The 21,412-nt window shown below is 40.7% G+C and overlaps 4 protein-coding genes across 4 annotated transcripts; 2 read left to right on the forward strand and 2 right to left on the reverse strand.

The window, feature by feature from the left end:
• Positions 1-12: 12 nt before the first annotated feature.
• Positions 13-10,298, forward strand: flt3 (fms related receptor tyrosine kinase 3). The gene is made up of 24 exons (XM_073488350.1): positions 13-166; positions 870-952; positions 1,521-1,672; positions 1,770-1,894; positions 2,015-2,123; positions 2,266-2,405; positions 2,572-2,750; positions 2,839-2,977; positions 3,093-3,270; positions 3,403-3,503; positions 3,938-4,052; positions 4,139-4,338; positions 4,429-4,541; positions 4,634-4,766; positions 5,931-6,035; positions 6,125-6,235; positions 6,723-6,879; positions 6,970-7,082; positions 7,184-7,305; positions 8,278-8,400; positions 8,508-8,619; positions 8,715-8,814; positions 9,206-9,311; positions 9,409-10,298. The coding sequence occupies exons 1-24, from the start codon at positions 139-141 to the stop codon at positions 9,622-9,624; spliced, it is 3,060 nt and encodes a 1,019-aa protein (XP_073344451.1). The 5' UTR covers positions 13-138; the 3' UTR covers positions 9,625-10,298.
• An 837-nt stretch (positions 10,299-11,135) lies between these two features.
• Positions 11,136-12,192, forward strand: urad (ureidoimidazoline (2-oxo-4-hydroxy-4-carboxy-5-) decarboxylase). Its single transcript, XM_073488853.1, has 2 exons — positions 11,136-11,590; positions 11,674-12,192. Exons 1-2 carry the CDS (start codon positions 11,416-11,418, stop codon positions 12,021-12,023), a joined length of 525 nt encoding a protein of 174 aa, XP_073344954.1. The 5' UTR covers positions 11,136-11,415; the 3' UTR covers positions 12,024-12,192.
• Positions 12,193-12,286: 94 nt separating this feature from the next.
• On the reverse strand, positions 12,287-15,765 carry pdx1 (pancreatic and duodenal homeobox 1). The gene is made up of 2 exons (XM_073488851.1): positions 15,369-15,765; positions 12,287-12,962 (listed from the first exon to the last, which is right to left on the reverse strand). Exons 1-2 carry the CDS (start codon positions 15,760-15,762, stop codon positions 12,577-12,579), a joined length of 780 nt encoding a protein of 259 aa, XP_073344952.1. The 5' UTR covers positions 15,763-15,765; the 3' UTR covers positions 12,287-12,576.
• A 2,025-nt stretch (positions 15,766-17,790) lies between these two features.
• Positions 17,791-20,722, reverse strand: LOC141014610 (uncharacterized). The gene is made up of 3 exons (XM_073488470.1): positions 20,604-20,722; positions 20,059-20,133; positions 17,791-18,445 (listed from the first exon to the last, which is right to left on the reverse strand). Exons 1-3 carry the CDS (start codon positions 20,627-20,629, stop codon positions 18,097-18,099), a joined length of 450 nt encoding a protein of 149 aa, XP_073344571.1. The 5' UTR covers positions 20,630-20,722; the 3' UTR covers positions 17,791-18,096.
• Between the last annotated feature and the right edge of the window lie 690 nt (positions 20,723-21,412).

The raw sequence follows: 21,412 nt of genomic DNA on the forward strand, positions 1-21,412 counted from the left end.
ACTGAAAGTATCAGACGGGCGTCATCACTTCCAGCAACACTTCCCCCCGTTTAAAAGTCACTCGCTCTCATCTTCTGCATCAAAGTTTCGCTGCCACGGGCCGTCATGAGTATGTGACAGTGACGGACACGCAGCATCATGCCGAGGCAGAGAGATATGATAGCGGGTGAGTCAGACCATTTCAAGCTGCTATTGGCTCTGCAGGATTAGGCTGAGGTCCTCAATTTAACAATATTTATAAAATTATTAAACTATCACGCGTCTGCATCGGAGTCAAGTGAAACTCTTGGTTCAACATTCAGCTGTAGTTCAACGACGCAGGATGAGGAACCTTGCTTACTTGTGTTGAGAGGCTGATCTCTGACGCCCTGTAGTAGAAGACACATATTAACATTTTAAAAATGTCTTTTATAATCTAGAATGAAATAATAGTGTATCTGATTTACTGTTTTTGCTGTTTAAGCAATAAAGTAAACAACTGGAAAGACACATATTAAGCAATTAACTTTATTCCATTATTGTTATTATGTCTTGCTATGAGCTGCACGATTTTATTCACTGTCGTTTTAATAGATTATTTTCACACTTAATCTTGTCTATAAAATGCTTTTTAAATAAGTGAAAACTACAGCTTCTTTTGTCCAAAAGCAAAAAATCTTCATCTACGTTCATCAGTGAAAAAGAAAAGCAGCAAATCCTCACATTTAAGAAGCTGGAACCAGAAAATGCTTTCTAATAGACTAATTGTTAAATCAACCAATCCCAAGTCTTTATAATTGCATTTCTCACAATTTTCTGTTTTTTTATTTGCTTATTCAGAATACGTACACAAACATTGGAAATAAAGTTGCAATTTTCTGTCTTTCAAGCTGTTCTGCTGCTGTGTGCCATCGAGCTTCACCGCTCTGATGGTGTGACGACGAGTAACAAAGCCTGTGTACCCAGTCATGAGGTAAAATCTGCCAGAATCCATGCTATGTTTTAACTTAACAATTTAAATTAAATATACATGTATGTACTAGTATTTCTGAGTGCTGTATTTTTCTGAAACATCATTGATTTAAGGGACATTTTTATTCTCTGGTAAGCTCCGGTGTTCAGGGAAGGTGAACTAAAACATCAGAGAAGGAAATAAGACAAACGTGACTAAATTTACTCCTGTTTCATTTCTGTTCACCAGTTTGACGTCTGAGAGTTGATGTGTCATTTTAGTATAACCTTAGAAAGGTGGAGGCCCTGACACAATCCCCCCGTTTTAAAGGTATTATTTTAACGTGATACAGTAGGAAAAGCACAGGTGTAAATAATAACATTAATGATGGCTGGATTCCTTTTACCTGCTTCAGTTTCAGGGTCCTGGTGTTAAAACCAGCACGCAGGTTTGAAGGTCATGTGTTCTTCTCAAATGTCCAAAATGACACCACAAGCCAGAAACTGTAAAAACCAGAAGTATCGTCAGCAAGATTAATGCAAAAATATTCATGCTACTACTTGACTAAATGGTGAGTCGTGTCTTTCAGGAGGTGTGTTTTGCTCCAGCCGACTACCTGAACTCATCTGGTCCCGTCAGCGTCGAGGTGTGTGCCAGTAAGAAACTCATCATCTCCCTGGAACACGTCTCTGAGCACCCTGTCTGCCACTGGAGTAGAGGAGAAGACCCAATCCAGACAGTGTAAGTAAATGTCTGTGTGTGTGCACTCAGGTGTGTTTTCCCCCCTTTTTGTAAGTGTATATAATTAGACTGAGAGCTTTTCCTTAAACCTCACCAGAAATGGGAGCCACATCATGGTCCTACCACCGCTTTCAGAGACAGATTCAGGGAAGTACACACTGAGCTGTGAAACCAGAAATGACACCAGATCCTCCATGACTGTGTCCCTTCATGTAGTAATAAGTGAGTAACAGCTCTCTACTGCAATGCTCAACTCAACACAAACACTAAACCATTTGATGCTGATATACCAGTTGTTATGAAACTATATTTACAATTACATTACATACAATTTTTTTCTAGCACGTCCCACAAAACCACTCCTGACATTGGAAGGTGTACGTAGCCGATTTAGATCTCCTGACTTCAGATGCATCTCTGAGGGATGCAAGCCCACGCTTGAATGGTCTGGGTAAGATTGTTGTTCATTACATTTGTATGCATAATTTAGAGTATGTTTGATGTAATCTACTGACTCTCACTTTATAGAGAAAACATTTTAACAATCTTTGTAAGATTTTCTAAATAATGATGTTTCTCTCACTTTTGAATAGAAACAAACAGGGGAAAAATGGTCCTGAAGACAGTGGAGTGGCAAATGGCTCATTATCCAGTAGTGAATATCCTGATAGCGGAGTGATGTGCTGTGCTACTAATGCTGAAGGACAAGAATGCTCCCAACTGTATGACTACGGTAATTATATATTTCAACAAATTCATTAAATACATCCTACTCAGGATTTATCTATAATAAGTTCTCTGATTAGTCGGACAGTCGCAAATTATTCAAGAGAGTAAATAAAAGAAAAGTACGTGACTGTCATTTTTTGTGTAACTTGAGGTCCTACTTTGTGTTTCAGACCTAGAGACTGACTTCATTAAAAATGATGAGGTTTCTAATGTGACCGTGAGCCCTGGTCAGCCTTTACTGCTTCGCTGCAGAACGAAGCAGGAGGGGTCTCCATCACCTGGGTGGGAAAAAGGCAGCAAAATGATGGACGCCAAAACATTAGCATGCCCATCAAAAGTCAAAGAGGAGGTACTGAGACAACTGAGAGTTTCTTTAAAATTTCATTTGAACAAATTTGAATTATTTCCTTACACAAATATTTCTGTTTTTGACCCAGATATGCATTAGAAGTGACTCACATGATGACAGCCGGATGGCCTACCTGTTCATCAGATCAGTTAGTGTGAACCACACTGGCACATATACCTGCAAGGGTCCAAAAAATAAAGCCAAGTCTGTTTACGTTCATGTTCAGGGTAAGTAGAACACATTTTTTTCTTCAAACCGTTACCAATGATTTTTTCTTCTTCTCTCTCTTGTTTCAGCCTATTTGTATCATGTTTTACTGATTTCTTTCTTGCGTTGCTTCAGCTGAGGGTTTCCTCTCTGTCCAGCTGGATGAGACCAAGAACCTACCAGCTCAGAATGCATCCACCTCCTGTTTGGAAGCCAGCGTTTCCTACCACCCGGTGCTTCAGAACTGTTCCTGGGAAGCTCCCAATAAAACTATGACTAAATGTGTCAGGGACACCTGGGTGACAAAACACAGGTAGACGAATGAAGCAATGCAAAACATTTAAAGTCTTTCCATCAGTATTAACAGACTATTTGGAAACGTAATCATGTGATATGAGCTATATTATTGTGGATGGATGGTTTTATATGCATGATGTCTTCACAGGATTGTGAAGCTGTGTGATCCACTCAAATCAGGAGATTATAAGTTACACTTGGAGGCTGGAGGACGAAAAGAAACAAGGACTATATCAGTGTGTGTTGTGGGTAAGAGAGATTTATTGTGTGTGTGTTCATCTGATGTCTTAAAGGGGCACTATGTATAGTTTTGGGGAACAAATTCAATTCTCAGAATTTTAATAATTACAATATTAATGAGGTAATAATACAAACTCACTCCCATAACTGAATAAACAAGCTGTTCTCAGAGGAAAATAAGGTCCCCAGACCACTGTTTGAAGCTTGAAAGGTGGCAGGGTCCGCCAAATATAATCACAGTAAAACAATATGAAATTGTGTTGTTTATTCAGTTATTCAGTCATGAAAACAAAGAGAGTTTGTTTAGGCAAAAAAAATTCAGTCAATAAAGATCTTTCTCCTCTGATTAAAATTTCTTTCCCAAAAACTACATAGTGATCCTTTAAAATGTACAATGATCATTTACATGGAACAGAGCTTATGGTCCTCTTACTTTGTTTCAGACACACCACATTTCAAATTCAGTCCGAACTATGATAATGATACCTTCACCATTGAGACTGTAAGTCTAACGCCTGCAACTTACACCTGGAAGTCTTGTTCCTCGGCCAATGACAGGTACGTTCACTGTCAGATCTCACAGATCTGCACACACACGCTCAGATTCAGATTTCCTCAAGTCCCTTCTCTTTGTCTCGTAACAGTTGCGATGAAGACTCTTCCTGGGAAGAGCTCCAAGGGGCCTCTCAAACAGACTCTGATTTCGTCTGTACCAAGACAATCAAGAGCTCTCTGAGCAGATCTCGGGTGGGCGGACAACAAGTAAAGTTTTGCCTGAATAACACAGTTGGTTCCTGGTGCCACCACCCCATATACCACACACTGCCATTAGCGATCAAAGATGGTGAGATCGATTTCACATTACAAAATCATGAAATTAAATTGTGTTGTTTGACGACTGTCGATAGAAACTGACCTTCATCACTGTTTTCAGGGGGTTTGAAAGATGATGTCGGCAGCTTAATGGTGCTGAAAATGGGCAGTTTCGCTCTGCTTCTGGCTTTGACAGTAGTCAGCATAGCGCTCATGTACTTTGTCAAAAAGAAGGTATACATAACACATCAACACTTATACACACAAACACATATACAAACAAACACACAAGGAAATTATGCTATTGACGTTTGTGTTTCCAATAGAAACCTCAGTATCAGCCCCAGCTTCAGATAATCCAGGTGGTCGGACCCAATGACAATGATTACATCTACATAAACTTCAAGGACTTTGAGTACGACCAGAAATGGGAGTTTCCCAGGGAGAACCTGGAACTGGGTATGAAAAATATCAGGATTTAAACACGGTGCTTCAGTGGTGGTTGAAGCACTTGCAGCTTTACAATACAAAAGTACTCCATTACTTGTAAAATCCCTGCATTTAAAATCCTAAGTAAATAATGTAATATATCAAATTTGACTGATATATTACATTGTTAATACTGATACATCAGTGTGTAAGCAGCAGGAACTGTTGTAGCTACTGGGAACTACTTCTAGTTTGAACTACATTACACAGTTTCAGCTTCTCATGAGACGATTGATGGGAAATTTCTAAATTTTTTTTTTTTTTTTTTTTGACTTTCATAAAATTGTGAAATTATGGAGTCTTGAATAGTTGTGTACAGAAACCATGTGAGAGGTGAGAGATAAATCATATTTTAGTGGAACTGAGAAAACCTCATAGACATCTAGGGCTGCAACTAATGATTGTTTTCGTCATCCATTAATCTGCCAATTATTTTTTACAATTAATCAACAAATCGTTTAGACCAGCTATTCCCAAATTTAAGAAAGATGTGGCCCGATTTGGAGTCACCCAAAATTTTAATCACAACTCTGATCAACATATGAGACAGAGAGGAAGTGTTTCCCTAAAAATAAATAAAGAATAATACCTTATTTACTTACTTACTTAATGTAAATGACCTCCTGTGGCCCACCTGCAGTACCTTCACTGCCCACCAGTGGGCCACAGCCCACACTTTGGGAGTCATTGGTTTGACTAAAAAATGTCAAAAAGTTGTGAAACATGCCCTCTTTTTATACAAGCAAGAGTCCAAAAAAAACAATGACTCTTCATTTACTATCATAAATGACAAAGAAAAGCAGAAAATTCTCACATTTAAGAGGCTGGAACCAGCAAGTGTTTGATACTTGTGGTTGTGGTTGGTTCAATCTTTAACAGTGCATTGTGCTTCATCCAGTGTTTTTATATTAACAATCTTAAGTGTAAAGCAACTAGTAGCTACAGCTGTTAAATAAATGTAGTGAAGTACCTCAAAACTGTACTTGAGTAAATGTACTGAGTTGCATTCCACCACTTCCACAATTTCTTATGTTATTACTACATTGCGCAAATAAAGCTACACTGGCCTGTAAGGTCAATGTGAGCAAGAATCCAGATGAAGTTGTACTCAGAGTGTTTCTGTGTCCTCCCTAGGTGATGAACTGGGCTCTGGGGCTTTTGGCATGGTGGTCCAGGCGACAGCTTACGGCATCAATAAGCCTGGAGTCTCACAGCAGGTGGCCGTCAAGATGCTCAAAGGTCAGGGCTTCATATATTTACTCCGTGAGTGACAGGCAAAAATGTCACGGAGGTCATTTCAGTAGCTGATGTGGTATTTGACCCTGCAGAGAAACACCAGACGGTGGAGAAGGAGGCTCTGATGTCAGAGCTCAAGATGTTGACTCACATCGGTCACCATGCCAACGTTGTCAACCTGCTCGGCGCATGCACAGACTCAGGTACATTTACCGCTGATAAAAACAAGTTTTGTGTGTTACGTCTGCATTTATCACAAGTAGGCTGGTAGCCTTTGTCAGAAGGGATGATCCATCTAGTGCTATGACTTCATATGTTCTGAAGAGTGACTGTAGCATAGTGCTGTGTCTGCACCACTACTACTACTGCTGCTGTGTCTACTTTAACAACCTTTAACCTCCACAAATTCTGCATTTATAGGCAGTTATATACTACAGTTATGTACTACATGTATGTGTAATGTAGTTTTAGAGAAGTGTTTATTAATAAATTTATCAACAACTTTAGTTCCTCTTGTGGTCGCCTGTAACTGAATACTGGTGTATAAAAAGAGAAAGAATGATAATGCAGTAAAACACAGTTGTAGTAATACAAAACAACCTAAAATGACCTCATATCAGCTTATAACTATATTATATTGCGTTAGAAACTATTAGATATTGATTATTATTTGTATTTTTTCCGATACAGGACCCATATACCTGATTTTCCAGTACTGCTGTTATGGAGATCTGCTGAACTACCTGAAGAGAAACAGAGAGCACTACCACAAGTCTGTGACTGATGCTTTCAACAAGGACCGTTTCAGCAGCCTTTACCACAACCTGCAGCCCAAGAAAAACTCCAGGTAGGAACAACAGGAGGGAACGGTTTGGTTATTACGGGCAACAAAGTGTGTTAAGTCTGGTTTAACATTACAACGTTTGTGTTTTCTCAGTGAGCTGGACAAAGCTGTGGACAATTACGTGCCTATGTACGGATCTACCACCAGAGGGCAGGAGGACATCGCCCTCCTCACCCTCAACTCAGGTGACATGGACGGCTTTGAAGGTAGAAAGTACCACCTGCACACATGTTGTCAAACAGATAAACTAATAAATTTACATCCACAGTGCAAATGTTGATCCTAACTGATCCTGGTTTATCTGCAGACCCAGAAATCTACGAACACCTGGATGATCAGACAGAGGACCTGCAAACCCTGACCTTTGATGACCTGCTCAGCTTTGCCTTCCAAGTGGCCAAAGGGATGGAGTTCCTCTCCTCCAAGAATGTAAGAGAGGAAGGGCAACACTATGGAAACTCTCTACATTTACATCTTTCAACACTACGCGGACACACGGAAACACACAGTTGATGCTTTTTTAGTTTCCACACTTGATGATTCACAACAAAGAAACAATAAGTAGACAAACACTGTGGATTAGTTGATCAACAGAAGACTAATCAACAACTGCTTGCTACGATTAATTAATCATTCAAATTAATTGTCTTTAATTCATTGTCCCCAGTTCTAGCAGCTCAGTTGTGAAGTTCTGCTCTTTTTTAATGTATTATATGGAAGTAATCATCTATTTATCTATCATTTTTTAGTTTTAGACTGATTATCAAACAAAACAGCCCATCGGATGATATTAACTTTGACTTTAGGTCATTTTTCTGGGCATTTTAATAAAAATAAAGAAAAAGATACTTTATTTCACAAATATACATGTTTTAATTGCAGTGTTGGATCTAGATATGAAAAAAACCCTTCCTGGTTGTTTTCTTATTATGTTTTAATCTGAATACGTTTAATTTTAATAACAACAAAATAATTAACACAGTTGCTGTCCTGCTAAACTCACGTCACCCCAGCCAGTTACATGTCGACAAAGAACATCAAATGTTCAAGTTTAAAGGTGCAATATGTAAGAATTATGGTTCAAAAATCAACCAGAATTATCAACAAAATTGGGAGAAATAACGATTATCAAGTCTATTTATTGTTTTGTAGATAGGTAGCATGCTAGCCAGGTAGTTCTGGCCAATCCTGGCCAAACACTAACCCCGGTGTCCAAGCTGCCAGTCGGGACTGCTAGTTGCATGGCTAACCGAGCTAACTAACTAACGGCACATACAGTTAGCAGCAGTTAGCGGTTACTCTGGCAGTAAGTTAAAGTTAAAGTTATGGGCCTGCTCTTTGTGGGTTACATGTGGTGTGACTGAAGTAAAGATCCTGACGAGGGCTCCTGTCTCTCTGCAGTGCATCCACCGAGACCTGGCAGCTCGAAACGTGTTGGTGACAAAGGGCAGACTGGTGAAAATTGGTGACTTTGGACTGGCCCGAGACATCGACAACGACTCCAACTATGTTGTGAGAGGAAATGTACGTCAGATGATACTTCTGTTAGTTCACATAGTTCATTGGTTGCTACGATCTGGATATGTTTTCATCAAGTCTCACACATCATGTTGTTGACTGCTGTCGGTCAGGTGCGCTTGCCGGTGAAGTGGATGGCTCCAGAGAGCACCTTCCAGGGGATTTACACCATGAAGAGTGACGTCTGGGCTTATGGCATTCTGCTCTGGGAGATCTTTTCACTCGGTAAGCCTTCACCAAGCACCCTCCGTTAGCAGTAAAAACAAGCACACAATCAATTCCTGTACAGTTATTAACACCGACTCTGTCTGTCTAACCAGGTGTTACTCCGTACCCGGGCATGAAGGTGGATCACACGTTCTACTCAATGATTGAGAGGGGCTTTAAGATGGAGTGTCCATACTACGCCAACGAGTCTGTGTAGGTGTCTTTATTCTGTGTGGTTTAACTCTTATGTATCTCTAGTAAATGGACACACCAGTTATTGCACACTGTTATGCTATGGTTGATATTTGAATAATTTGCACATGAATTTCAATTAAGAGTAGCAGTAAAAACACTATAAATGTGCATGCTGATGGATGCAGCTGCTGGGAATGACACTAGGCTAGCGAGGTGGCCAACAGTTGCATCGGGGGGGGGCAATCATACTTCTTCCACTTTCTTAAAGATCAAACATACAGTAGTGCAGCTACCTTTAACTGCTGGATATCATGGATAAGTGGAAGAAACAATAGACATTAGTTCTGTTTCAGATACAGGAACTACTGTGAATTTTTCATCTCCTTTCTTCCATGACTCTCCTCTCCAGGTACGGGATGATGTGTAAGTGTTGGGCTCTGGATCCCTGCAACCGGCCATCCTTCTCCAAACTGGTGTCCTTTATCGGTGAGCAGCTGACAGACAGAGAGGAGCAGGTAGGCCTGTTGCTTTATCGCATATTTTATCAGATCTTTAAGAAGCATTTTAATCCAAACATATTCCTTTTCTTAACCAACTTCTCACCGCTCTCAGCTCTACCATAACATGCTCGACCAGACATCCAGCGACTACCAGAATGCAGCGACCGTTCTGGACATTTCCGCTATGGCAAAACAGAATGAGAGCAAGACGCAGTCGACCAATGACTACTGTCAAACCAACGCGACTGAAGAAAGCAAAGTGGAAATGTGTGATTCATACACTGAGGCAGCTGAGGAGGAGCTTCTGAAGACACCTGATGCAGAGTGATCACTGCATGGTGACCAAACCTTTGTCTTTGAAAACAGGTTATTTAATGTTTCTTAGTTACAGTAGAATGCACTTGCTTTATATTCTATAAAAATATTCTAAGCATTTTCAGACTTGTAGGATTATGTAGCACGTATTAAACACATTTTCATAATCTGCAAAAGTAACAGAACATACAAAGTTTTTAATCATGTAGACAGGACGTCAGTGAATTATATTCTCACTATGACGATGTGGTCTGAATGTAAAAACAGTATTTGTTGTTTTCTATGAGTTTTTATTGTGCAGCTAAAAATCAAGAACTGGTTTCAAAAAAGGATCCAAATATTCTCAGGACTACATTTGTGACACATATAAATGTATATAAAGACATTCAAATTATGGAGTTGTAGCTCTTTTTCTACATTAGGTCTACATACTGTAACAACTAATCAACTTTTAGTGTTAGATTTTATTATACATTATTGTTACAATTTTGACTTTATATATTGTTCTGCAATGAAACGTAACCATATATATTTGTTGTCATCTCTTATATTATGTCAGCAGCTATTAATTGCAAATTGCACCCATTTTTTGTAACATTTCTACATTTATTTTTTAACCAATGGATGGATTTTACATTGTATTGTCATGTTTAATCATTTACCTACAATAAAATGTACTTATACACACTGAACTATTCATTATTTCACACAAAAGAGCAAAGATTACACACTCTAAAAAACACAGGGTACAAAATGTACCCAGTGTAGGATTAATATAATACCAACTTAATAATGGGTTAGCTTGACCCAGTACCGATGACTGTTTAAAGTGTCAAATCACTGTTATTACTGTTATATTGACCCCACAGTGGATCAGTGTTTTTTAGTGTGCAGAAATAATTAAAGCTCCAAATCGTAACATGCTGTCTCTCACACAACCTGCACAAGTTAGCCAGCTACGTTGTGCTCCGGCAGCAGCTCACCGAAGTTCAACCATTTTCCCACTGACTAATGGTTGCCAATTTTGGCTTAATTTTGGATGTGTTGACTTGAGATGATTTAGGCTGAGAATCAGCACGTTTAGCTGCATTTGGACCAGCTGTGGCCCATGTGTGGTGACCTGAAGTGGGGCAAGATCTGGCCCTTAAGAACTAGACAAGTTTGGGTGGAGTGTTGGGGGGTAGAGCTGCCTATTAAACATGGGTCAGAATTTGTTGGGTTTTTGAATGGGTCTATGATAATGCAAATTTAAAATATATGTTGAATATTTATTTCATTTTATTCCATTATAATAATAATAATTATTATTATAGGTAATAATATTAGATTTTTTAGATATTTGGGTTTCATTTTCTCTTCAACCCTATAGTGAGAGATTTCATAATGACCTATGTGGTCCACCTGGTTTGTTCAGTTCTTTCTGTGATGTCACCAGGAAGGAGGTGCTTGGACTGACTTCCGGGAACAAAAAGGTAAATATACAAAAGCGTCTAACAGCAAAACTCTTCTGTTTCTCTTTTTTTATAGAGCGACATTTGCGCAAACAATTGAGAGGCTTCAGGTCCGGTTGGTTGTCGTCCACTCTGATACACTTAAAGGACAGTTTAGGCTGATATGTTGGAGTCTGAAACTGGCCTAACTCTACTGCAAACTCCTCTTTTCATCTTCAAATGATTGGCAGCTGATCTGAAAAGTAAATGATTAACCACAGGCCAGGGGGGCTCATCCAACAGTACATTAACCCTTGTTGTCCGAAGGTTAACGAACGCTGCCTGTGCCCTGTAAGAGTGTCCCCAGTTGGAAAATGGACATCGCCACAGTGAATACTCTTCCCTACGAGGATTTTGTGAATATTTTCGGCAATGTGGTGGAGAAATGTCCCATAGTAACAGCTGCCGTGTGGTCGAGGCGCCCCTTTGTGAGCTTCACCGGTTTGGAGGCTGCAATCAGTGAGTTCATCGATGCGCTCCCAGAATCAGGTGAGGGACGGACCCACATGTTGTTAACTCTATTGTGTTTGACCTTTGGCGTTGTTTAGTTAACCAGTCCTGTTCTTGTCCAGGTAAAGAGGGGATCCTCAGGTGCCACCCGGACCTGGCGGGCAGGGACCTCCAGAGCGGCACCCTGACCCGGGAGTCCCAACAGGAGCAGGCCGGAGCCGGGATGGAAGTGCTGAGCTCCGCGGAAGCCTCACGCATGTTCCGGCTCAACCAGGAGTACAAGGAGCGCTTCGGGTTCCCGTTCGTCATCTGCGCCCGGATGAGCGACAAGGCCGACATTTTAAGGCAGCTGTCCGAGCGGTGCCGCAACGAGCGCGCGGTGGAGAGGGCGCGCGGCATCGAGGAGGTGAAGAAGATATGCCGCCTGCGTCTCCAGGGTCTGCTGCTCACTGACGCCCCCAACAAGTTATGAAACAACTGGAGGGTTAATTTGGAGTTGTCTTGTGCCACATGGATGTAAAGACTGTCACCGTTCTCACGCCTCTCATGTGATATTTGCTTTATTCCAGATTTATGTGTTATTCATCATCCATCATACTGTACAATGAATCCTTCAAACAATAAAATATGTGTACCATTGATTCTAATTTGACATTTTTACATGATTTAGCCTATAGACTTATGTACAAGTGGACACATACAGCCGTATTACGCATATATACACTGATAAACTTGATTGTATAACTACTCACATGTCTGGGGTGAAAAATAATGTTAGGTAAAACTTTAGACCATTGGTGCAACTGAATCCATGTTGCTGGCCCTGTGAAGGGACGAGCAGTAGGTGGTCCTGACATGGTTTGGTTGTCTCAGGATGCCATCTGGTGCCCAAAAAGCTTCAGAGCATGGATGTTAAAGTCGGATGGAGAAATGTCAGTGGTGTCCGACACGATACTTTCTCCGTTATCGCCCTAAATCTGAGTCTTATCGGATTCCTACAAGTCCGGTCTTGACCTCCTGCGGGTCTATGCGGGCTCTCGGGACCGAGGAGCGGACAGGGAGTGACCGTGCAGCGGGGAGACAGGCGGTGAGGCGGTCTGAGGTCCGTTCGTGGAGGAGACCCCTCCGGCGGCCTCCCCCTGGTCTCCAGAGGTGATGGAGGAGTCCTGGTCCGGGTCCGCGCCCCTCACCCTCCTCCGGTCCTCCTCCTTCTTCCACTTCATGCGCCGGTTCTGGAACCAGATCTTGATGTGTCTCTCGGTGAGGCTGAGGGTCAGCGCCAGCTCCACGCGGCGCGGCCTCGAGATGTAGCGGTTGAACAGGAACTCCTTCTCGAGCTCCAGCAGCTGGGCGCGCGTGTAGGCGGTCCTCGTGCGTTTGTTTTCCTCCGTCTCGGCCATCACGTATGGTCCTGGAGACAAACACACATTCAGAGTCCTTATAAATAAGATATATGCAATTTGTTACAATTATTGTTTGGATTAAATCTCAAGCAGTGAACCTAATTGTGTATTTATTGATTTAAACATGAAGACAGAATTTTATTTTTACTTGAAATTATCTATAAAGGCCCAATCAAAAGTGTATGGGTTACATTTTTGACCACTGCAGACACCACAGTGCATATTTGTCTCATGATAGCCAGGAAAATAAACGTTCATCAATTGTCATTTTAAAAGGAATTTGTTGGAGATGTTGCCCAAACTTTTGGAAGCAACAGGTGACGCAGGACACAGCACAGGAATGCTTGTTCTCTGGGAGATTTATTGTTTACAAACCAAACCAAGACATTTAGTTGTAAAGTGGATTATAGAGGAAATTATTTTGGTATATTAAAGGAGCACTGTGTAGTTTTGGAGAAGAAATTCAAACTCTGAATTTTAATATTTACATTATCAATGAGGTGATAATAAAAACTCTGAATAAACAACTGTTCTCAGAGGAAAATAAGGTCCCTGGGACACTGTTTTGAAGCTGGAAAGGTGGCAGGGTCCGCCACATATCAATACAGTGAAACAGTATGAAATTGTGTTGTCCTTTAAGGGACAAACTGTTTATTCAATTTATTCAGTCATGAAAACAAAGAAAGTTTGTTTATTTAGTTTGTTTAGGCATACAAAAGCAGCCAATGAAGAGTTTTCTCTTCTGATTAACATGTCTTCCTCTAAACTACATAATGCACCTTTAAGAGTTAATTAATGTATGGTTGGTGTAGGTTTTTGTTTAGTCTTGGATAAAAAATCCCAGCTATGTAGGCTATAAGTGGTGACCCACATCTAAAATTCCTTCCCGTGATTAAACATTACAAATAAAAGCGACAACATGATAAAAACATTGATAATTTAGTTTGTGATATCTGAAGGCACAGTCAGATCTTTTTGATGCGGTTTAGTCGCTGACGCTTGTGCGTAAAGGATATGTTTCCTGTGGCTAAAAAAATAATAATAATAAAAAATAAAGCAAAGCCACCGGTTGTTCCTCACATTCCGGGACTCCGATAGGAGAGTGAAGAATGACCAAAGCTTACCGGTGACCTCAAAATGTCCCCGTATCACACATCCAAACAGTCGTGCCAAAAAGGATTTATTCCAGAAACAACATCAGAAAAAGTATTAATTTTACGGACGCAAGCTTATCCACATTTTTGCAGTTAATACTCATGTACCAGTTGCTTTAAAATTGTACTTGTTCAGGCTGTAAAAACCTCGAATCAATAAACGAATCAATCACTCAACAGACAAATGGGACATTGAAAATTATTTTTTCTTTCTCTCTAGAAATGTCTTCGTGTTGAGACTCTGCCTAAACAGTCATGTCTATTTTCATCTTTATTTATTTTTATTCATTTCATATTACAATTTAACTACAACAGTGAGTGCAGGAATCGTGTCTAAATATCAGGGCACGAATCACAACTCTGACCCTTGGCGGCCGTCCACTCTATTAGTCTACCACTTTTATTTAAAAACTTTATACCAGCCTATTTAAAATGAAAAGGTCTCAACTTGTCTTTTCCAAAAGTGTATTGCTAAATTTAATAGAAATATGAATCCGTATCTTTAATGTGTTCTGATGAAGAGTCACAGAAACTGTGCGTAAAATAAACCAAAAGTAGGCCACAATGTCACAGGAGAGGACAGCGAGGGTAAAAAATGATTTGAATTAAATCAGTGACGCAGAAATGAAAGTCAAAAACTTTCCACTGAAACCAGAAAAGTCGAAGACAGGTTTGCTTTAGCTGAAGAAACTTTAAGGTCTATCCGTCGGTATTTTTTCTGAGAGTTATTAGAAAACTACCTTCAGTTTTGAAGGATATCACAAAAGCCTATTACGTCTTCTAATAAAATAAAATAAAAAATAGAAAACATGATCAGTTAAATGATTCAGTAATTTAATTTAACCTGTAAGATTTGGTGAAAGCAAGATCTAACAATATGAAAAAGATCCTTTCTTCACGTCACTTCACCAAGCCTACATCGATCAGACACCATTGTGGTAGATTTGGGTGTTTAAGGGGCCGATTGATGGTTTAAGATGTGGCTATTTGTGAAAACCTCACATTTTTGTGGCGATAAGACCTGATAAAAGTCAGCGCTGACCTTCCGGGCCTTTTGCAAATTGACTGACAAGGTAAACTGAAACACCCAGGATCATATTGTTGGGAGCATGATGTCATTACAGGCCAAAGAGTCAGCTGAAACTCACTTGGTTGTGACCTGAAAACAGAACTGTACGTGTATTTTTGAACTAAGCTCAATCACGAGCAAATCTCAGCTCTCCATTCAGTGACTCTCTGTGGAAGGTTTGGAAGAGTTACCTGCCCACTGTCCCTTCCAGGTGTGTGAGTGAGATTTGGTGGTTTTCATCCAGGGGAAAGGGAGGTGGTATCTGCTCTGTTCCCCCGTGTCTCCATAGCCTGCGGCGGGCTGGAGAGGCTGCTGCTGGAGCCCCTGAGGATGGTGGAGCTGAGGTGGATCCTCCCGTACTTGTAGACTGTAAGGGGAGCCGATGTCAGTCAGGCTGGCCTGCTCCAGGGCGCCCATGGACGGCGGTGTGTAGACGGAGTGCACCTGCCTGCTCATGTAGAGGCAGGGCGGCGGGCTGTGGCTGTAGTCCTCCCCGTGTGATCTCTGGTAGGCACATGAGTCTTTAAAAACCTGAGAGGGGTAATAATGATCTTCCCGATTCATGGCTTCCGAGGACCCGCACATGTACCGTACTGCGCCGTGCCTCGGCGTGCACCTTCTGCTCCACCTGCCTCTGGCGCAACTGCGAGGCCCCGGCGGCTCTACACAGGTGTGTCACTCTGCCACCATGTGACTCCGCAGCGACAAAGCCATTGGCTTCCCTGTTTGCTGGACCCACAGCCCCGCAGTTTCCAGGATATTCTGCCGCTTGTGGGATTTTTCAGTAAATTGAACAGAGCGCGTAAATCGATGCCACTCTGTAAATACCGCAGCGTTTACCTGGCACCCACCTGTGTTTGCCCCCACAAGTGAGCAGGTGAATCCGCACACACAGAGGACGGTTAAAGGGGCACTGTGTAGTTTTGGAAAGGAAACTCAAACTTTTTATTTCAATATTTACAATATAATGAGGTAATAAGACAAACTCAGAAATGTTGCTTTTTTTCTTTAACTGCAAAAACAAGCTGTTTGAAGCTGGAAAGGTGGCAGGGTCCGCCACAGTGGGTAATCGTGTTGTCTTTTAAAGTCAGTTTGTTTATTCATTCACGAAAACAAAGACAGTTTGTTTAAGAAGAAAAAAGTCAAAGATTTTTCTGTCTTTCCTCCACAAAACTACATAATGCACTTTAAAAAAAAAAAAAAAAAGTCCTATAAACATGTTCTTCATGTAGAATTGTCCTCAAACAATGAAGCATTGACGCTTTATATGATAATATCTCTGTCTGCACATAAATCGATATGTATGGGCGCAAACATTGGCTGACCTGCCAGATAAGAGACCTGGATGGAGACGCAGTTGTCCTGGAAACTCAGTGTATTTCTCCAAGCCTTTCTTTTCTCATTCGTCTACACCTTTCTGTCTTTTTAAAATGTGCCCATTAAACTTCTCTAAATGCATCATTTAACACCATTTAGCTCGTGTGAGTGTGTGTGTGTGGTCCCTGCACGCAGGTCCCTCTGCGTTAACAAACAGAGCCGCCACTCTCGCCATGTTTGCCGGCCATTAGCCTTTAGCAGGTGTGCGCTCGCTCCATTACACAGCGGCTCTCGTGGTAAACCAATTAAGGCTGGAGTGAGAGACAGAACTCAATTAACAGGCGCGTCCCCACAACCCTGCAGATGTGTGCAACATTTGGAGCCTCTGGAGTGATCCACCTGTTCTTCATGCAAATCGTGACAGGACGGCGGGGCTTTCACCTCGATAGTGTGTATCAACAGACTATTTGCGCAGAGTTCTTCAAAAGCAATTATGGCACTTTCCACGGTATCTTAATGGGGCACTCAGCGATGCAATAAAGTTCGAGTAAACCAATTCTATACAAATCACCCCCCTGCACTATGGCTTAATGGTGTTTATATTTGATCATTGTTTCAAAGAGGAAGGAAACAGTTAACCGAAGCTGCTCCGCACGACAGTGGACACGCACAACGTGATTTATGAGGCATGAGGGGCGTTAAACGCGTTTAAGCTGACTTTTTGCGGTGCGTAATGGCACAAGCGGAGGAGAAGCGCTTATGTTTAGTTTTTCACGACCTAGGAGATTGACAGCTGCCACGTTTATAAACCCCTCTGGGTGTGGGAACAATAAAGTAAAACACATGGAGACGGGCCAAATGGATGGGAAAGACAGCTGTCCATCTGTTGTCCTGACGCCACTAAAACACCTGGACATACTGGATCTATACTGTATTTTGTTGCCATTAAATCACTATTAACCCACGCCAGGAGAGCACTTGTTCACGAGGGCTCTCGCACATGTAGGAGTGCCAGGAAAACAAGATTTTTTTTTTCTCCTTTGACAAACAAAAGCGTTTCTGATAGCCGGTATATACATGTCAAAAAGTTGGACACGCGATAAAATGTGCTTACCCAGTGGCGACAGCAGCATGGCTTATGTAAACATTATGACCAGGTGAATAATGACAGAAGAATGGTAATGACATTATAATTGAAATCAAACCTCCTCTAGCTGTAGGTGAAACAGGATTACAGCAAACACAGAGTCATGTGAGAGGGGAGGGCACGACGATGTTTTGTAAAAGGTCCTTCTGATTTCCTGAGTTTGTTTATTTACTTCAACATCAGTGGGAAATAAAAAAAAGAACAGTAAAACGATTTTTCTTGGGAGATGTAAGGGAATCAAATAAACCTTCAACAACAACAAAAAAAAGTGCTAACTTCAAAAGTGAACTGTCAGCAAACAAATTCTCCATTGAATGTCCTCTCAGGTGAACTGGACATGTCCTCCAGCCTGCAAGCAGTTCTGTAGAGGTGTGTTAGCTGCTCAGTGAACATTTTCAGAAGTATCCACCTCCCTGGAGAAGGAGTGGCCTTTTCCCTCCTCTGGACACAAGTCTTTACTCATGCAGTCTGTCTTTGTCTCTGTTCTGGCCATCCCTCTCATGTCTCCGCTCTCTGTTGTCTTTGTGCCTACAGCTCCTCTCTCTGTCTCTATCCTGCTTCTTATCTTTGTTATTGCAGCTGTCCCTGTGATGGTGTTTATGGTCCGTGCGGCCTCCATTGCTTCTGTGATCTCTGGGAGGTGTTCGGCTGCGGTCGCGGCTTCTGTCCGGGGAGTCGCTCCTCCGGCGCCCTCTTGTGGCGGAGTGTCCGGCTCTGGGCTCACCGGTGTGCCGCTGCAGGCCGGTGGGGCGCAGGGTGTTAAGGAGGAAGCGCTTGTTGGTGCTCCGCAGGGGACACTTCAACCTGACAGAGGAGTGAACACACAGACTTTTTAACAGTGTGACACATCAGGTTACACTTGTTATGACTGAGACCTGTGGGTGGTCTTCCAGAAGGCATCAGCATGTCTTCTAATTTAAAGGCCTTGCTTACCAAGTTTTTTGAAAGAATAATAGAACTGACGAGATTGAGAGAATTTGGGGGGCTTTTCATTTTAAAAAAAGTTCATTAAAATGATAATATCTGCCTAACAATTTGGGTGAAAAGTGGAATCTTTGTAAAATGTCCATGATTTTCATAATATCTTGGTATGTCTACCTTTTAATCTTATGACAGCATGGACTCAAGCTGGCATGGACTCTACAAGTTTGTGTTTAACCTGATAACCTGGGATAATGTGAGTCATCAAGTTTAGCAAAAACGTGTGGAGTCCATGCCAGCTGGAGTGCATGCTGTCATTAAAATAAAAGGGGGGAAATACCAAATACAAAAATATTTTGAAATTCCTGGACATTTTTCAAACCTTTCAAACTTTCATTTCTACTGAAAAAATATTATTACATTTGAAACAAACATAAATAGATATATTTTGACCAGTGGTCTCAGACTTTTTGTCCCTACTGTATATAGTAAAGGATAAAGTAACTATAAATAATAAATATGATAAATATGAAAAATGGACATGAATGACCTCAGTATTTCTAAAATCCTGACTATGATCTTGCTCATACCAACTGGAAAGGACTGGTTTCCAGTACTGTAACACTGTGCATCTAGAATGAAATAAAACACAAACTGACCTTAGAGACTCTGAGGGACTTTAAATTCAACTTGCTGATATGTTTGATAATATTTGTGATTGTATTAATAGGTGTGCCTGTTTTCTGTGACTGAAGTGTTTTGTTTTTAATGTTATATATACTGTATATATGTCGTTAATTTGTTCTCAGGATTTCGTTGTAAAAGACATCTTAATCTCAGGGACACTTCATCAATAAATACATCCTGACCACCTAATAGCAACCCATTTAATTTGGTCTGACAACAAGAAAAGAGAAATCTAGAACAAGAAAAAAAATCTATCTAAAAGATATTAGCAAATTGTCTATAACAATGTTCATTCCACTCATATAGAACAATATAGTATGTTTAATTGCAGTATAATTTAGTATAACAAACCAATTGATGTCACTGCAACAGTGCTCAAATACAGGAATATAGAACAACACTACCATATTAGGATACACTGGTGAAGAATTGTTGATTTAATGGTTATTCCATTACAAAAAGTGGTTATCAAACTTTGATAAAAAGTTAAGATTGTATTCTTATTTCTAAAAAAATGTCAAGCTATCCTTTGTACTTCAGAGTTACTGTGTTGTTTGTTCAGTGTTTGTTGTTAGTAATCGTATGAATACATTTATATGAACCCCTGGAATATAGGACATAAATAAATACACTACTTGAGAATATACCATACAAACAAGACAAACTGTGTACAGACCAGATATAAACACACTGCTACTGGAGCAAAGAACAAAAATTGCCCCAGCTAAGCTGATAAGTAACAGTCTAGTGTCCACAAATGACAGATGGGTACATGTTGATACAGATGGCATGTCTAATATAGTGCTCACCATCCTGCAGGGCCCATGGTCTCTGCTCTCACCCGAGCCCTGTCTGTCTCCCTGAGGAGCTCCTCTATCGCCCGTCTAAAGACAAATAACAACATGAGTCATGTGAATGAGGGAGAAACTAAGGACAAAGATGGCACAAAACCTCAAGGGGGAGCCAAGGGGAGAATAATTTAATTAAGTGAGAGAAAACAGAGTGAAGCAGAGTGTAAAGGAGAAAGTGAATCATTAGTGAGTGAATGAGGGGCAGCGGCAGTGTCCTCGTTTGACCCGAGCTGCTGAATCAGCAGAGTCTCAACAGAGGAGACTCACTGATTTAGCCGACCTTTAACGTCAGAGCACGGACAGCTAATGACAGGGCTTCCTTACAACCACTACACACTCATACTCGTATTACAACACAACAAACACAACAGCTGTCTGCCAGAAATATCCCTCCCTAATGAATGAGGCGTGGTACGCGTTTTTGGAGGAAAACTAGCTAGGAGCGTGCTAACAGTGGCTTTAAAACACGGTAACTGAGCATGAACAGCAAAATAGCTACATACTTTTCCAGGTCAGTCTCCTCGGCCATCGCTTTGTAATCAATAACACCTTGTAATAAGGATTAATTCGACTAATATCGATGGTGGTACGTTATTAGCGCATCATTTTTTTTGTTTACATGTCCGCGAGGTCCTTCAGCCGAGGACCCTGTGTTTTTAGTTGTCCTTAGCGATGCCTGGTCGTTTCTAACAGCCTCTTCAAGTCTTTTGTGACAAAAGAAATCTGAACACACCAGCCATGCAAAATTATTTCATGGATACAAAATATACTAACGATTTAAATACACCTCAGCTCAGTGCGAATTGACTTTATGGTTTTATTGATATTATCATTTGGACGGTTTAAATCATTAAAAAGTATGTTCATTACAAGTAGAATTCCTATCTTCAGTTTAAAAAAGGTAAGTATTTTCAGCAATATGTTCCTATAACGTGTCAAAACTAAATGTTGTCATTATACATTGTGTACGCATTATTATTGATGATGCATCAATATGTCAGCAGCATTTTTATGTTGTATAGAAGTTGGAGGTGGAGCTCACTTTAACCACTGTATGTACAGTACTGATTAGGCAATGTTATCTGATACATCTGATTTTATGTTTTGTTAAATATCTTGATCTGCAAAGTAATTATAAAAATGCACATAATCAGACACTTATTGTTATTAATATACATAACTGAAAGATTTATAGTATATTACCCTTTTTTAATTATGTCTTAACATTAATGTATGCAGAAATATAGAGATGCTCATAGCAGCTATGAAATGCATACTATTATAACTATTATAATCTACAAAGCATTACAAT

Source organism: Pagrus major, chromosome 19 (assembly GCF_040436345.1).
Source record: "Pagrus major chromosome 19, Pma_NU_1.0".
Classification (NCBI taxonomy): domain Eukaryota; kingdom Metazoa; phylum Chordata; class Actinopteri; order Spariformes; family Sparidae; genus Pagrus; species Pagrus major.

Coding starts and splice junctions, on each gene's coding strand:
- flt3 (XM_073488350.1), top strand. CDS start 139: ATGCCGAGGCAGAGAGATATGATAGCGG. Junction 2,124..2,265: donor CCCACGCTTGAATGGTCTGG/GTAAGATTGTTG, acceptor ACTTTTGAATAG/AAACAAACAGGGGAAAAATG. Junction 3,271..3,402: donor ACCTGGGTGACAAAACACAG/GTAGACGAATGA, acceptor ATGTCTTCACAG/GATTGTGAAGCTGTGTGATC.
- urad (XM_073488853.1), top strand. CDS start 11,416: ATGGACATCGCCACAGTGAATACTCTTCCCTACGAGGATTTTGTGAAT. Junction 11,591..11,673: donor CGATGCGCTCCCAGAATCAG/GTGAGGGACGGA, acceptor GTTCTTGTCCAG/GTAAAGAGGGGATCCTCAGG.
- pdx1 (XM_073488851.1), bottom strand. CDS start 15,762: ATGTGCGGGTCCTCGGAAGCCATGAATCGGGAAGATCATTATTACCCC. Junction 12,963..15,368: donor CTGGAAGGGACAGTGGGCAG/GTAACTCTTCCA, acceptor GTTTGTCTCCAG/GACCATACGTGATGGCCGAG.
- LOC141014610 (XM_073488470.1), bottom strand. CDS start 20,629: ATGGCCGAGGAGACTGACCTGGAAAA. Junction 20,134..20,603: donor GAGGAGACTGACCTGGAAAA/GTATGTAGCTAT, acceptor ATTTGTCTTTAG/ACGGGCGATAGAGGAGCTCC. Junction 18,446..20,058: donor ACCATGGGCCCTGCAGGATG/GTGAGCACTATA, acceptor CTCCTCTGTCAG/GTTGAAGTGTCCCCTGCGGA.